At 39.1% G+C, this 18,015-nt stretch overlaps 1 protein-coding gene across 1 annotated transcript; it reads right to left on the minus strand.

Moving 5' to 3' along the window:
- Positions 1 to 2,475: 2,475 nt before the first annotated feature.
- MSTN (myostatin) lies at positions 2,476 to 13,624 on the minus strand. The gene is made up of 3 exons (XM_042454266.1): positions 13,146 to 13,624; positions 8,765 to 9,138; positions 2,476 to 5,605 (listed from the first exon to the last, which is right to left on the minus strand). Exons 1-3 carry the CDS (start codon positions 13,516 to 13,518, stop codon positions 5,225 to 5,227), a joined length of 1,128 nt encoding a protein of 375 aa, XP_042310200.1. The 5' UTR covers positions 13,519 to 13,624; the 3' UTR covers positions 2,476 to 5,224.
- Between the last annotated feature and the right edge of the window lie 4,391 nt (positions 13,625 to 18,015).

The following is an 18,015-nucleotide window of genomic DNA, read 5'->3' on the forward strand; positions in this document are numbered from 1 at the left end:
GGAGCTAGTTAAAGGCATGTACATTAGAACGATAGGGGTCATTCCCACCGCAGTTTGCTCTGAAGCGGGATTCAGAGCAAATGACTTTTGTTCCCATTTGAAACTACTTCCAATCCTCGTTGGATTGACTCCAGGAGAAAAGAAGAGGGGCAAACCCAAATAACCCAGGATTTCCTGACACTACTTTGGAAGTGGAGGTTTTTTTTTGGTGGTGGTGGGGAATCGATTCTGAAGTGTGCCCAATAAATGGGAACACCAGATCAGAATCGATACTTTTTTTTGCAATAGAAATAATTGAATAATCAATATACTGTATTGCTAAAGCAACTACTTGTTTTAGCAATTGATTGATTTTTTTTATTATTTCTATTTTTAAAAAAATTATCTCTCGCTCTCCTCCCCCGCCTCTCTCTTCCCGGGTCCCCCAGCCTTGCCCTGCTCCCATCCTGCAGTGGGCAGTAAAGAGCAGCTGAGTCTCCTCCTCCTCCTCCCTCCCTTCCTTCCCTGCTCTCCCCTTCATTTCCTTCTTTCCTTCCGGCTTACCTTTCCTCTTTCTTCCTTCGCCGACACGTGTCCACTGCTGGCGAGGCTTGCGGAGAGGGAGAAGGAAGGAAGGAAGGAAGGAAGGAAGGAGAGGAGAGGAGAGCAGAGGAAGAGATAAAGGAAGAAAGAAGGAGAGAGAGAGAGAGGGGGGGTCTGGTTGGGGCCGCAGCCTTCCAAAGGGGTTCCTGGGGGGGTGGGCAACCAGCAGAAGGGCTGCTGCCTTCCCCGGCTCCATCTAATGGGAATGACAAGTGTTTCCAGCAAAAAAAGTGATTTCACAAAAGGTCCCCTTTCATAGTGAGAATGAGGGAACTTTTGGTAATTGCTTAGAAAGCAGAGTGGAGCTGGATCAGAATGCGGATTATACTCCAAGTGGGAATGACCCCATAATTTCCTACATAAACAACTAATTTTGATGTGCATTGCCCAGGTATTAGAGGTCCTGCAAGAGTTTCTGAGCATTCCTTCTATGATTTAAAAAGCAACCTTTATTACCACTATGTCTTAGTTTGGCTCTCTGAAGTCTTTCAAAGAGCCAGCACAACTCCTCCTAACCCCTGGCAGCTACCCACTCCTGCATGAAGGTAATGATTACAGATCAGTCTAAATGTGTAGGGCAATCACATTTGTATTAAATATTTGTTTGCCCTGTGCACATAACCTACAGGATCTGTTCTTTACACAGATCAAGTATGTAGGTGAGTACAGTTGGCCCTTCTTATACACGGATTTTTTATACACGGATTCAAGCATACACGGTTTGAAAATGTTCAAAAAAAGGATAAATTTCAAATATCAAACCTTGATTTTCCATTTTTTATAAGGGACACCATTTTGCTTTGTCTTGAGCATACACGGATTTGTTATACACAGGGGATCTTGGAACCAAACCCCAGCGTATAACAAGGGTCCACTGTACAAGAAACACAGCCCTTTGCTTGCTGTGCTCTGTAGCCTTCAGGCAGTGTTTCTCCAAATAGACTCTAATAACAGAAGTAAGCCAGGCAGAGAGAAAATTGTTAAAACTATGGAGTGCAATGAGGTTAAGAGGGAAGAAAAGTGGATTTTATTCTTATCCCTCATAAACTCCTTTTTCTGCATTTGCCCAAATGTGTACATGAGTAGGACAAGCATATGTCAAATATACATATGATTGCCCCACATGTCTAGCCATAACATTGTGTGAAAATATGCTTGCCATTCTCCAACGTTGTAGCTGCTGTACATTTAGACATACAGCCAGCTCTCCATATCCATGGATTCTTCATTCAACTATCCACAGCTTGAAAATATTAAAAAATATATAAAAAACCCAAAACACAAATCTTGATATTGTCATTTTATATGAGGGGCATAATTATACTATGGCATTTTATTTAATGGGACTTGAACATTGATGGATTTTGATATCCATGGGGGTCCTGGAACCAAACCCCAGAGGATACTAAGGGCCTACTATACTTAAGTCCCATTGACTTTTGTGATGAGAATCGAAAGGACCATTTGCAAGAAGAACCGGTGAGGAAAAAAGGGAGGGCTGTGAGTGGGGGAAAACATAATCTGAAGCTCAGTAAAATTGAGTGAATGATACAGAAGCCTTGTCTAGAACCACCTTTGAACGATGAATCTTTTAAAAGCATAATTGCATTGAATTGTGACCACTATATGCAATCTAAACAAATATGTTGGAACTAAAACATAATACAAAGCACCAGAAAGCTGTTAGTTTAACTTAGTTTTTTGTGGGTTTTTCGGGCTATGTGGCCATGTTCTAGAAGAGTTTTTCCTGATGTTTTGGCTGGCATCTTTAGAGAAATTTAACTATTTGCAGACGCATAAATATGGTTGGGAAGGGAAGAAAATGAAGAGACTGATACACTGCTGTAATTTCATGTAAATAAAATGATAAGGTGAAATCCGTAACACAACAAATACAGTTCTGATATTGTACAAAAATTAAAATATTTTAACAGAAATTATAGTGGTTATTGTACAATGTCTGTATTTTCAATACTCTTTCACATTTGAAAAAAGTCCCTTAACAGGAAATAGGTAGATTTTTAAATTTTTTGCTGAGCAAAATATACAGTAATATGAGATAATTAAGGTTTATTGCATACTTATAAAATAAAAATAATAAAATATTTTGTAAGATTTTAGTTCTTAAGAAAAATAGAGTTAATGAACATATTATGGTTTATGTTGTCAACAGTATATTGATATATTACTAAAGTATGAAAAATTACATTTTAGCTGAATCAATACAAAATTGATTATTCATACAACTGGAACCAAAGAGCTGTGACTGATGAAAAACAGCCACTAGTACTGCTCTGAAAATGCTTGTGCATGAGCTCCATGCACTGCTATAACTGATAGATACTACAGGCATTTTCATGTTTCTCTTGCCCATCTTGGAATTAAGCTTCACTTTTTTCATGCTTTAAGACAAGATATAAAACAATACTCCCCTTTGCATTCAACAAGTAATGTCCACTGTTTATCTCCATGTGCAACTGACTAATGTTAAAAAAAAAAAGAAGGTTGATATGAAAATATACAGTGGGCCCTCCACATTCACTAGAGTTAGGGATGCAGGGTCTCCATGAAAGTGGACAAACAGCAAATAAAAAGAAAACACTATTTTTTTTAACCTGAGAGAACATCTCTCTGGGAATTTCTAGGTCCTCCAGCACAACCTCTGGCAAACGTTGGCCATAGAGTTACACTGGAGGACCTAGAGATTGCTAGAAAGAATATATTATTCAAATCTGCAAATGATCAAATCCACAAAAGTCAAAGCTGCAAATGTGGAGAGGTGACTATATACACTATTCCTATGGTTTACATTGAAGTCCAGCAGCAATTATATCCAAAATTGCTCTGATCCACTAATCCATATGTACCTAGAACTCTTACATGAAGCTTTTCTCATTCAATACAAGTGAAGAAGCAGAACCGTTGCAATCCACAAATGTACAACAGGTCAGTGGGGCAATAAGTGATAACGAGAATACCATGTGTATGCACTGCTTTCAGGAGCATAAGAATGTTCCCAATATAGTGTGCACTTGCTACATAAGAAGAAAACCTTAATGGATATCATTGTTAGAAATGTAATTTCACATGATAGAACAAGTTAACCCAAAACATGTTGACCATATAGTCTGGTATATTAATAGTAAATAAAAAAACAAACATTTATTTACATCATCATAATAATAAGTGTGTGTGTATTATACAAACTTAGTAATATATCAATGTTTCATTTTTGTTTTTTTACAATATTGTACTTATTAATTTTGTCCATTGGTTTACCACAGTGCAAACTGTAATGTTGCATTGTGGGTTATAATTATCTTATCATAAAGAAACTTTTTTTCCCTTTCCTCATTTCCTGTAATATGGATGCGTGCTTAAGTACAAAAACTCATTAATTTCAAAAATTCCATTCCTTGTGAATGTTTAATAAACTATACTTCAGGAAAGGAACATCAATTCTTGTGCTTTATACGTATGTTTTAAATGTATAAATAAATATTACCACTCCAATCCGATGGCTGTCTGCAGTTCCACTACAATATAAAGTTTTGTTACTAGGCCCTAAATCCAACACTACACTACCATCGACAAGAAGACCTTCTTCTCCCACCCTTTGCAGCTCTCTAAAAACCTGTCCCATAGGGTTTCCTAGTCTCTCAGAGCAGGTTTTTAGAGTACAAAAGGCACTCTGGTCACTTTCTGTTGCTAAAGAGAGCTTTGGGAGCAAACTGGGGTGTTTGTGGGGTTTTGTGGGGGTCTTTTAGAGTTGTGGGAGGTGCAACTCTCTAAGTTCTCCAGGAGGGCTAATGTGGCCTTGTAGCCCCCCACAATTGCTCATAGGATCCTTAGCGTCCCACAGTTGCCCATAGGGGTTACAGGACAGAATAGGGTTGTTTCCTCCGATTTCAATTGATGGAGCTGCTTCATCACCAGGGGCTACCCTTTGGATCCTGGTCATTGTGGTAATCTAACTGTTGGTACATTCTATCCTATATCTCAGGGCTCTAGCAACAAATCTTGGGATGGAACCATTAAGCTCAATGAGATAGCACCACTAGAATGAATATACTAATTATAAAAGGAATGGAATCACAAAATATCTAACCTAATTTGTGGACTTCTGTTTTGTGGAATTTCATCTTATCAGTTTTTATACTCTAAACTCAATTCAAGTGTTTGAGGACAATTCATTGGTACTCTGTTCACTATATATCACCAGTCTATCCTCTACTGTAAATGCAATAGTACCTGTATATTAAACTGTTGAGAGTATGTTTAATAATCCACTCCTTTTCATTCTCTGGAATATAAGGAGGTTGCCCTTATCTATTTCTGATACCTTTATATGACTATGTTGTTTGCATAAATGAAAAGAGATCCCTTTCCAGAATGAGAAAATCATTGTGAAATCCTGAAAGTTTGATTGTAGCTTATCTTTTCACTGGTTGGAAACCAGCCATGTATTAAAATGTCCTTCCGTTCACATACTGTAGTTTGTCTGGTAAGAAATCTTTATAATAGCCTAGAGTGCAGCCTAAAAGAGGTAGGCCTATTGTTCAAAAATTCACAGTTTCAAAAATTGCTCAAAGGAAATTTTTGTAGACTCCATATTTATGAAGTAGCAAACCTAATGGAGGGCTCAGGAGCACCCACAGCGATCTACTACCATGGCTGGTATCTTTCCATACATGATTTGTTCTTTTCCATTGAAGTACAGCATATTTATTGGGGACATCTTAGTAGGTGTGCAGCAAGGGCCTGCTGAACCTCTTGGATTTGCTTGATGCACAAGATGAGTGTGTGGATATTTTTGTAGAAACACAAATTCACATTCTCCAGAGCAGTAATTTGCTTTGTATCTTTTGGGTGCAATGATCCAGTCCCATCCAAAAGCTTCAAAATCCACAGTCAGTGGGTACCGACAACATCGAGATTCTGATGAGTGTTCATCACAGTCAAGACCAAAATCTCTACGTGATCTTTTCGGCGTATCAGTAATCCTGACCTCTAAAAATGGATTCTATGAAGAAAGGAAAAGGAATAATACATTTGAAGAATAACTCAATGTACTGTAGAAAGTTGATTAACATTTATCACAAAAGATTATCCCCAAAAGTTGCGTATCATTTGCTATAATCGTCATGATATAAACACTCCAACCCAAAATTATACTTCTAAAATTGCCTGGAATACACAGTTCTTAAGCCTCTCTAGTAGTAAAGGCACTTTCATTGGGTGGAGTCCAAGGAAATACATTGTTAATTCTGAACTGGAAGAGGTTTTAATTGTGGTTTTTGAATGGTAGATATCCCCTTCCATGCTTTGGAATACCATTTTAAAAAACAACCCCCCCCCCAAAAAAAACCCAACAATCCCAAAGGTCATTTCAGTAACTTTTGTAATACTATTGAGAGAATAATGAGTTTTCTCTGTTACATAACCAGACTTCGACTAACAACGGGACTTTCCTTTCTGCTGCTTTCTTGGCTTACTCTCTTTGATTATCTAAAGCAGAAATGGGAGGCTGCACAAGGAAGGAAAATCTATTCTGCCAGTGGCATCTCTTTTATTGGTTGAGGGAAACAGTTGGATACAATGATTTTTTAAAGATTCCACTAGAGCACTTGGTTGAGGACCATGTCAAGGGGTTTTTGGATCCTAACCATTTGTTTTTTCATCTTCCTGTTAGAAGGGCTTGAAGACCTCTACAGAATGTCGGGCACCAACTTTTCTCTCACATCCAAGATAATGAAGATAAAAAGGAAGAGTGGCTAGCAAAAGAAAGAGAAATACTAAAGGGAAGCTTTGGGCTTTAAAATTCAGGCTTCTTTTTGTTCTGAATATAGACTATCTGATGTGATTTTATTTGGGCTTTGAGAAGTAACACATCTTCAACCACTGGAGAATTAAGGGGCTTCCAGATGAGACTTTTAGGGCCCGAACAGATAGGCCAAAATAAAGCTGCTTTGAGTAACTGTCAAGTATGCTGTTTAAATAATGCATGTGTCCTAAGAGGCCGGAAGCCATGCCAAAGCCATGCTCCAATCCTAAAGACTGGAACGCAGCTTTGGTGCAGCTTCTGGCCTCTTAAGATGTGTGTGTCATTTAAACAGCATACTTCCAAAGTGACCCGAAGCAGCTTTATTTTGGCATGTCTATTCGGGCCCTCACTGTGCAACTGCCTTGCCTCATTCAGAGTTTTATAAGGAATCTTGAGCAAGATGCTTCCCCAGTTCTTCTTTCCATTAAAAAACTCTGGTATAAAACTTTGGTATAAAGGGGAAAAAGTGGAATAGTTGCACAAAGTCTTTTAAAACACTAACACTAGGAGCCATTTACAAAGAAGCACATGTACAACATGTGCTCCTTTCTGTAGAGAGCCTTGTTTTCACTGTTGGGTAAATGCTTGGGAAAGGAACTAAAATTAATAAAGGCTATCTGTTGTCATTTGATCGCTTTTTCATGTTTCTGTGGCCTGTTACAGACGGGCCCAAAAGGGCGGACTGGGGCCGCCTTTCATTGCTGCACAGCAGCACCACAGCAACCAAATTGCTGCAACTGAAAAGCCATAGCAACTAAAAAGCAGCTCCTTTTTGTGCCGCTGCAAGCAGCCTGCGGCGGCACGAAACCATCTCTGCTGTATTGCTCCATTTGAACGCAGCACAGCAGCGATGTCAATGTTGCACCCGCCATCTATACAGCACTGCACAGTCATGACGCCCTAGTCACATGCTAGGGTTGCAGGGAGTGTGGGTGCTCCGCCCCGAGGCAACCCTAGCAAGTGATGAAGGTGTCATTCAGGGCCTGTCTGTACCAGGCCTGTCTTCCCTCAAAAGTATCTGGGGCTAGGTTAAGGAACCTGGTAATATTATGATTGCTGGGTGAATAACGCTAGAAGAGAACAAACCAGAATGTATCTGATGTTGCAAGCTGTTAACCTAGATCCCTGAATAGTACTGGTTTCATTAAAGCCACGTCCTTTTTCTAAAACATGCAACTGCCAGTGCTTCATCTGTCATTAGTCCTAATAACAAAGTAATTTGGAGAACTGTTATGTATTCATTTTTCTAGAACAATGGTGAAAGTGGCTAGAGAGAGGTGCCTGTTTCATAATAATAGACCAAAGGTCATCCAGTAAAGCCACCCAGTCTTTGGACAATTCAGGATAGAACATGGACATTCCCGGCCATCACTGATCTCTGGTATCAGGGGCAGCATGGCACCCAGGCACTGGGAAACAACCGCAGGAAAAGGGTATTGCAAAGGCTGGGTGGGCCTGTGTTGGGAGTGCTTGGTGTTCCTGCATGGCAGAAGGTTGGACTGGATGGCCCTTGTGGTCTTTTCCAACTCTCTGGTTCTATAATTCTATGTTCTCTGTGTGGAGTTTTCATGGACATCTGGCTGTTCACAACAGCAAACAGGAGAATGAACTAGAAAGAAAGGTCTTTGGTCTAATCCAGCAGGGCTTTTTAATATTCATATTTATGTATACATCCCATTTAGATTGTTAGGATGAGAGCTAGCGTGTCGTAGTGGTTTCAGTGCTGGACTACAACTCTGGAGACAACTGAGTGACCTTGGACAAGTCACATGCTCTCAGCCTCAGGGGAAGGCAATGGCAAACCTCCTCTGATCAAAACTTGCCAGGAAAATCTCAGCCTTAGGATCTTTATAAACTGGAAACAACCTGAAGGCACACAACAACAAAAACCACCACCACAACAAATTATTCCTATTATTATTATGATATGCTAGATATAAGAAACTATTGTCTATTCCATCTTAGTTACACAGAAATAGGATATTCTTTTTAAAAAATGTTTTTAAAAATTAATTGGATTTAAAAGTTATAAAATTTTGCCCTAGTAATTTCCAGGTTAACAAACTGTTAATGAACTGAATACCTTGGCCTCTTCGTGAATTAGATACTAGCATTATCAATATCATAGATAGTAGAATGCTGTGATTTTGTGTATAATCCTTATTTAAACTATAATAGGGAAGAGAGAATTTTTCCCCCAGTACTGCTAATTCAAAACAAATTTGTTTGGAAGTAAATCCTGGGAAGTTTACTGCCAAGTAGTACTCCTCATGGTTATAGCCTTACAGAAAATGCCTGTTTTACAAGTACAGTACTAAATAAAAAGAATGTGCTTCTAGGTTTTTAGGTAGATCTTACCAAACCATCTTCCCCTGGTCCTGGATAAGTTACAGCAAGATCTCTTCCATTTTCATTCAGAGCTTTAATTTCAATGCCCAAGTTGGATTCAGGTTGTTTGAGCCAATTTTGCAGCACAGACTTCACGTCGATGCTCTGCCAAATACCAGCGCCTGGGTTCATGTCAAGTTTCAAGGATCGAATTGCAGTAGAAGTTGCACCATCTTTCATGGGTCTGATGAGTCTCAGGATCTGCACAAATACTGTGGTAGGCCTCTGGACTTGTCTTAAGTATATCCACAACTGAGCCTTTACCACTTTATTATACTGTATTTTAGAGCTAAATTTAAAAAAGCAACATTTGGGTTTTCCTTCCACGGGCATAGGAAAATCAGCTATAAAAGAAGGGATAGAAAATGTTACATGTTTGCAAACATCAAGAAACATTTTAATAATGAAAGATAAATGAAATTTTTAGATATCTTAAGATTTCTTAGAACTGACTTATAATTTACAATAGAGAGACACTCACCTCAAACAAGTGGAACCAGCTATAATGCATCTCATTTTAAAAGTCTTATTTGTTCATTCTTCCCACCGTAGCATGCTTTGTTCCATTTTAATCAATATCCAATTGTTCACAATTAAACTACACTATGCCCTTCTGCCCTCCACACTGATGTATGGCAGATTCTTTTAGCTAGGCTCCATGTGTGCAATTTGGGTGTGACCAGTATTTCACAGACTTCTGTACCAAATATGAATAAGTATGCTGCATGGGAGAACCAGCATGGTATAGTAGTTTGAGTGTTGGACTACAGCTCTGGAGATCAGGGTTCATTGACCTGCTTGATCATAAAAAAAACCCACTGGGTGACTTGGGGCAAGTCACACTCTCTCAGTCTCAGAGGATGGAAATGGCAAAATTCCTCCGAAGAAACTTGCCAAGAAAACCCTATGCTAGGTTTGTCTTAGGGTCGGCATAAGTAAAAAAAATGACTTGGAGCATACAACAACAACAAAATGGGAGGAGGAAAAGGGCCACATATAATCAACCAACCAACCAACCAACCAACCAATCAGGAACTCATGCAGAAATTAGTATAAGGATATCTTGTATCTTAGTGTGTACTGTTAATTCATGTATGCAATGCCATGAATAATGTTGTCTCTGTAGTGTTTTAAATAAAGCCAGTCACATTTTAACATTTAAAGCTGCACTTTTGCAATAGATTGTAGCCTTAAGTCCATTTTTCATGTCTTGTACTTTGCATTTCTATTCTGCTTTTTCACCGGTGTCTAAACCAGCTCACAGTATTCATAAAAAACATAAATTCTATTAAGTATCTTACAATTTACAAATCAGAGCCATTAAAAGTAGACAGGGAAAACAAAGAGTTAAACATGCAATTGGAGAGATCAAAGTGGAAAAAGCACCTACAGTTTCAAAGGTTTAAGACATTGCAGATTTCAGTATTGAAAATACCTGCCTTGGAGCAGATACACTGAAATCTTATGGAAGTTAATAGGAACACTTAGTTAAACTGAGGACTGCAAAGAAATTGAAAATGTTGTGACAGTTTCATCTGTATTTCCATGTTATAATCTAGTGCTTTGTGTTGATCGCTTGTTTCAGACTCTTATATTGATTTCTGTCAAAAACCTCAGATTGAAATTAAATCATTATGATTGCCATTAAGAAGGATACAAATGGTAAAGGAATACACTCAGGGAATCTTTAGAAGTCGGTATAGATATACTAGCTGAGCAGCTGCACAAATCACTCTCTGAAATAAACTCCCCTGCCCCAGTCAAAATCACCAGGGATATTGAACACACTGTACAAATGTACTCAGCCTGAAAAAGATTGTGACATGTAGCATCTTACTAGGCCAGCTCCTAAAATGTATTTATAAAAAGAGAAAGGATGGCAGCCACACATTTATCTTCTGTGATTTTGCAATACATTATTCACTTTATCATAGAAACAGATGTGAAATTAGTCATAACAGAAATCAGGTGGCCTTTTCAATGGAAATAAAACATGTTAATAACTTTAATGTCTTGATTTTTAATTTGCCATGTCAGACCTGGTTTATGTGAGCAGAAATTGCAGTATATAGGAAAACTAATTTTAGCATACAGTGAAGTTATATAACATGTTAAGATACTTATAAACTCTCCATATTTGCAGTGTAACATAGGAGTGTGACATTTGATATATTCTAACATACAAGTGCTCACAAAGAACTCTCGTGTGAGTAGCTTTTCTCAGAGATTGCAAGTGATTTACACTTTCATGCCTTTATCTGCATACACTTTCTCCCTAACTGAGGTAAGTTCATAGATGGCTGTAGACTGGGAAGGTGCACACGGTTCTATCCACATCAGAGCACTCAAACTAAAAGACACTACTGCACTACAGAAATACTATTTTAAGTCAGCAGCATGTTCAAATCTGAATCCTATATTCACATTTTGGAATTAGTTTTCAGGAAAACCAGTGGGATTAACTTCAGAGTAAGCATGCTTAGGGTTGTGTTTCAAATTGTCTAGAAGCGTTTGCTTTTTAAAAAAAGAACAAAATTCTTCTGAACATTGATAAATAGACTTACTTGTATGACTATGTATATTATTGTACACAGGTAAAATAAATTCCAGGGAGGGTAACTATGTTAATCTGATGCAGCAAAACCAACAAAAGTTCTGCTGAAGTGAGCTGCAGTCTGCAGAAGCCAAATAAAATGTGTTGGTCTTTAAGGTAAAATAGTTGGATCATCTCTTATACTATAGAATTGAGAGCTACCCCAAGGGATACCTAGTCTAATCCCTGCCAGTGCAGGAATAGATTGCTAAAGCTGTAGTGCCATCAGATTTTTGTTGACAACCCTATTGCTGCCAAGAGCAAATCTAAGTCCCAACTTTCAGTTTTGCATTATTTCATCATCACTCCAAGTGTTATTCTGAAAACAGCTGCCATAGCCAAATACTTTAGATAATGAAGCACATAAGATACTATAATATTATCTGTGCAAAAGATACTTGATATGAGCCAGGGCAGATGCTTCGCACTAAGTAGATAACGAAGAATCTGCTCATTCAGTAAATACCTTCAGTCCTTCATAGCACAACTAATAGATTTGGCAAGTATGCATTAACATTATTAATATTAAAAATAAAGTACGGTTGGCAGCTAATGAACATTTATGGTAGTAAGTGCTAGTTTCATGAGTTGTTTGTTTAAAATATATAGGTTGTAAAATATATATATATATATGTCAACCAGTCTAGGATAATAGAACTGAGTACAGGTGTTGTGAAAATATTTGCACATCTTAAAAATGCCCATAATCTCAAAAAGTTCCCATTGTGTATGGCAACTTGTGAACATGTAGAAGGGCATGCACATTTTCCAAAGGGGGGAGGGGTATATGGGCTGCATTCTGGACCAAACCTCACTGTTTTGTCACATTTACTCTGCAAAAAATGTGACTGCACAGCATAGCAAAATCAAGACATTGTCTCTCTATACTGCATTGTTCCAAATGCGATGTCTGTTTGAACATGCATTCCAAAGCACTTTCGGATACAACTAGAGCTGGATTGTGGCTTCAGGTGAGACCACTGTGACTTTTTTTTCCGCTTTCGCTAAGATCGCCATGTGATCTAATCTAATTGGCTTTGTGGCTCTGTGATGTCATCACAGGGGTTATATTATCTTGGATTGGCTGGATTGAAGGAGAAACACAAATCCTCCTTTAATTTAAAAGCAAGATGCCAAAGCAGCAGGAGATCAGGGAAACCATGAGTGTGAAAAAGCATTAACCGGTGCAAAACTGGAGATTGGGAAGTTCCTCTTTCATACTTTTCATAGCTCAAATCTCTTTATATTGAAAATGTGGTATATGACTGCCCTGAAGCTAAATGTTTTAATATTGTCAGTTATATCCCTTTTCACCTATTCCCCATTTTCAGAAAATCCTCAAAAATAGGCATCTTTAGAGGGACTGCTGGGGTAAACTGACACATTTTGGGGGTGTATTTTTTTTCTCATACTTCTACACAAATGGTTTGATAAAAGTACTGAAATAGTGGTGTTGATTGTCTGTTGTATTTATACACCTCTAACAACCAGCAAGGAAAATTCATGGGATTTCCCCCCCCCCCTATATGTATTATATTATGTATTATAACCATACATAAATGCATGCATGTGCACATGCACAAATATGTATATCCAAATGAAAAATACCACAATTTTTAAATTTAATTTTCTCCCTTCCTACAGAATGCTACCGAAAGCAATTTTTAAAAAGATAGTCAAACTAGGTTGTTGCTCTTTAACACAAAGACGAAAAGTTTACCAGGAGATTGGTAATCTATAAAGTAATAGAGTACTTACACTCAGTTGGCATCGTAATAATAGTTTCAGTTGTTGCATGATAATCATCGTCTTCCAAAGAACCATCGCTGCTGTCATCTCTCTGGACATCATATTGATCAATCAGTTCTTGTACTGGAGGAGCTCTAGGTAAAAGTTGCCGTATAGCATCCCGGCTAATGTTAGGTGCTTGTTCCAGACGCAGTTTGCTGAGGATCTGGATTTTTATAGCTTCTATTCTTGAAGATTTTGTACTTTGCCTCCATGTACATGCATTGCACGGTCCATCTTTTTCTATATTCTCATTTGCCTGGTTACTTTCATTTGGATCCACTGGACCAGGTATGATTAACATGAGAAGATAAATATAAATATAGCTTTTAAACTTTTGCATTGTCTCACATTCACTAGAGTCCTTTTCCTTCTTTTCCTTTTCTCCTTTCTTTAGTTCTTTTCCTAATCTTTCAGTACTCTGTGAATCACTGAAGGCAAATGCAATCTGAGACAACTCACCACTCTGGTGAATCTTGTATATTCCAAGAGGGCTTTTTATATTCCAACCCTTCATTAGCTTGTGTCGTCAAAAGTGGTGATTGGCTGTTAAACCAACAATGAATCTAGCTGTCAGATGTTAAAGCCATGTCCGTCATAAGTTGCTGGACCTTATTTTGTTACTGCCAAGGTTAAGCTGATTTTCTCCTCACATGCTGAAATATTTCCAAGGAATATGGCCAGCCGTATCAACAGATAGTGTTACCATTCTTAAATGTGAATCAGCTGCTTCTTTTATTATGAATCAATCTATATATCCCTTTCACATCCAAAAAGGGTAGCCAGTAATTGAAACACAAAACATTTACACTTTTGAAAGGCATTCACTGCCAAAGAAAAATTCTTCCTAAATTTTATGTTTTGTGCTATTGATTAAAAGAACAATGAATATCAAGTAAAATCTTATTCAGTGCTGCACCTGAGTATTAATCACACTACAGAAGTATTTTTTTTTATTATTGAGAATGCATAAGTATTTAATCATATTTGCTTTGTGAGACATCACATTCCTAAACATATCGACTATTCACAAATCCTTGAGAACAGTAGACTAGCCATGTGATAGCTGAAACTAAAGATAACCATGTGTATACCCCCCTGAACATTTGGTTGGAGTGGTCAGCTCTGATAGCACAGGTCACCTGTTCAGAGGTGGGAATGGATTCAGTAGCTTCATATCATTCCACCAGGTGGTTATTACTTGGACTGTGCCAATGATCAAGGGATACATTACTGACTTAACCCCAGAAGAGATCACTTCTTGGACAGGCAACATATTTTATGCAGCAACTCTTGCATCTCTGTATAGTGTGTATTGGCAAAATTCAGCTTTCTGGGTATTATTAGAGTATGGGCGCATCTACACCATACGAATAATGCAGTTTGACACCACTGTAACTGGTATGGCTCCATCCTACAGAATACAGGGATTTGTAGTTTTGTGAGGCACCAACATTATTTAGCAGAGAAGGCTAAAGACCTTGCAAAACTACAGATCCTAGGATTCCAGGGGATGGATCTACAGCTCATAAAGTGGTGTCAAAGTGCATTATTTCTACAGTGTAAATGTCATGCAAAACTGCTATGTTTACTGGTGACTCATTATGATTGACATCTTGTGCTGGCAGCTTCAAAGCATGTTGTATCCTTTATCTTCCAACCCCCCCCCCCAAAAAAAAGAAACATACCATGATTATGTGATGAAACCATTTAATAGGCTATTGCCTTGCAAAAGAAAAGTTATTTGGCTGACTACCAGCTTCCACTGAGTAAGACTTCACCAAATGCTTGCAGGGCAGGCCAATAAGCTAGGAAAGATTCCCGCGATGCCAGGCCAGGGGAAGTGTTCCCATTTTTGCTACTATGTACTCTGAGGCAGAATGAAACCTCCAGTGCAGAATAAGAAGATAGGGTCATCACCCAATTAAACTGAACAACTAATTCCCCTTCACAATGAGCAAACATTTCACCTATTTCATGGAATTCCCCAAAAGCAGTGAAGGGTGGGATGAGGGGCAATTAAAAAAATCAATATTTTCCCAAAGTGAACTCCCTATCTTGTTTTACACATTTCAAAACAAGGGGGGAAAATATAGACTCTTGGGCCTAAATCGTGTACAAACTGCCAGCTCCATCAGTGGAAGTTACTGAGTCCACATTTTCTATTGGTACCAGTCACGATGGGTCTACATGTATCAGAATATGCTGGGCTTTTCCAATGCTGCTCCAAATCCCCCTGTTACCTATGCTTTCTGGAGCTATGCCAGGTAGGTGTCTACACAGCATCCTATTGTGCTGCCTGACACCACTTGCTCACCTTACTCCCTCTGAGGCCAGAAACAAGGTGCCAGGCATCCATCACCTGGCTGGGCATCTCATTATGACCTCAGAGGAATAACTTAAGTTGGCAACGGTGGGTGGCACAGTGGGACGGTAAACAACCACCCAGTATCAGAATGTATTGGATTTTCTGGGAAAATCTGGAGCAAGATGGTGACCATTCTCACATGTAGACAGTGTGTAGTCAAACTGGGCTTTCAGCCCTGTATCATCTGGATAGGAAGATGTGGGGGTGGAAGGAAACTGGTTCATTTGGTCCCTGCAGACATGCCCTGTGTTGATGGGTCTACTTTAGCTGGGATAACTATTGGATTTAACTGCTTAGATAAGGTAATTTGAGGAAATGCCCAAGGAAGGAGAATTTCTCATCCTATTCTCCCTCCCTTGCCCCTACTGTTTTCCTAAAAGACTCCTGAGAAGTTCAAGGGTCTCTCCTGAAAAAGATAGAATTGGGTGTGGGGAGTTACTGGAAAAGAGGAGAACACATAAACCAAGGGTGGATCAAAGTTATGAACTTGCTCTCTGGGGAAGCTTTATGGTCAGAGTGGGGAAGGGACAACAAATTTCCCTCCTGAGAACTTCCTTAGGTCAGTATGCAAGACATTCTGCCACCCCGCATTAATTATTTAAATACAATGGTCAAATAAATAATCTCTGAATAATACATAGAGAAAAGGATAGCAAGCTCCCCTCACCTGCTAACAGACGATAGCTGGACATGGGAGAGGCTGTATACTCTCAAAAGCCAATCCATCCACCCAGATACTTTCAGAAGTGAAAGGAGAGCTCTCTCCACTGAAAAGATCAGTGATTGGCCTTGAGGAATGTGTGCCACAGCACAGTTAGTTTTCAGTCACCAATGGGGTTTTTATTGCCTGTCATTTAAGTCCCTTTGTCCCTGGCCAAGAAGGGGGGCATCCTCTACCTGCCATGAGATCACTCCAAATAACCTTAACTGACAACTGAAATACCATCTGAGTCAATAGGTAGGCCTGTGACTCTAACTGTCATTTTTTCTTCTCCTGGATCTTTGTCTGATGAAGAAGCCAGTGGCGCATTGATAGTTTGTACAATATATTTTGTGCATTTTGGATGGCCGATAAATGTTTCAGTGTTTTGATGATTTTGGATTTTGTTCTATGTAGCACAGGTTGCTGTCAAGGTGCAGGGGGTGTGGACCATAGCAGGTGATGCCCTAAGGGGAGATGACAGCACTGCTTTCCAAGCATCTGCCTTTTGGCAGAAATGGGCTTTAGCATTCACTGGTGTCCCTTTAAAATGGTGAAATGATGGTGTAAGTGGGGTGAGGCTGAATGGGAGGGGAAAAAGAGGCCACAGCTTTTGAAAAAAATTAAATTTTTAATTTTTTAAAAAATATATATTTTTACAACTCTTTTAACATTTTCTTTAAAAACATCACATCTTACCACATTTTTAACCACATGAACCATATAAATTCATTTAGGCTGTATGTATGATATTGTAATGTAAAGGTACTGGCTGAGATGCCAATTCTGACGACTGTAAGATCGGAAGGTTGGCAGTTCAAAGCCCGAGGGCTGCATGATGGGGTGAGCTCCTATCACTAGTCCCAGATTCTGCCAGCCTAGCAGTTCGAAAGCATACAAATGCAAGTAGATAGATAAGGACCACTTCTCAGTGGGAAGGTATCAGCATTTGGTGCAGACATGCTGGCCACATAACCACAGAGTTGTCTTTGGACAACGCTGGTTCTTCAGCTTAGTAATGGAGATGAGCACTGCTCTCTTCAGTTGGTTATGACTAGACATTCATGTCAAGGGATTTCCTTTACCTTTACCTATTTACATTTTGATAGTTGTTTACTGTTACCATTACATGCAGTGATATATGGAAATTAAGAGTAACAATAGCACAAAAACATTAGTAAGGATTCTTTATGATGTAGTCTGGGAGGAGGTCAATGGGGGGGGGGGGCTGACACCATGAGTTACTGCACCAGGTGGCGCCTACTCTAGTGACACCACTGGTTACTGTTGTTGCTTAAGGAATGGAGCTGTGTGTTTTTGTGGGGAGAGGAGCAGCGTGTGGCTTCATGGCGACTGAGGGCAGAGTCAGAACATGCATCATCTGGATGCGATGCGCCGACTCCACCCCCAGGCTGGCCTTTCAGGCTGGTCTGTACAGGGCCTCAGAAAACAAAAATAATAACCATGGAAGAAATGCATAAATTCAACCTGGACAATGAAGAAATTGAAACAGTTAAAGAATTCTCATACCTAGGTTCAAATATTGACTGCAACCAAAAAATAAGAAGACTAGGAATGGGAAGAGCAGCTATAAAAAAAAACAGACGAGATCCTAAAGAGTAAAGACATACAACTGAGCACCAAAGTCAGAACTGTCCAAGCTACAGTATTCCCTATCACCATGTACAGATGTGAGAACTGGACAGTGAAGAAAATGGATAGGAAAGGAATCAACTCATTTGAGCTGTGGTGCTAGAGAAGAGTGCTGTGGA

This window comes from Sceloporus undulatus, chromosome 1 (genome assembly GCF_019175285.1).
Source record: "Sceloporus undulatus isolate JIND9_A2432 ecotype Alabama chromosome 1, SceUnd_v1.1, whole genome shotgun sequence".
In the NCBI taxonomy this organism is placed as follows: Eukaryota; Metazoa; Chordata; class Lepidosauria; order Squamata; family Phrynosomatidae; genus Sceloporus; species Sceloporus undulatus.

Bases quoted from the DNA above. Each gene is read 5' to 3' on its own strand.
- MSTN (XM_042454266.1), bottom strand. From the start codon at position 13,518: ATGCAAAAGTTTAAAAGCTATATTTATATTTATCTTCTCATGTTAATC. The intron at 9,139-13,145 runs GTAAGTACTCTA...CTTCTTTTATAG, and splicing joins TATTACGATGCCAACTGAGT to CTGATTTTCCTATGCCCGTG. The intron at 5,606-8,764 runs GTAAGATCTACC...CTTTCTTCATAG, and splicing joins GACCAGGGGAAGATGGTTTG to AATCCATTTTTAGAGGTCAG.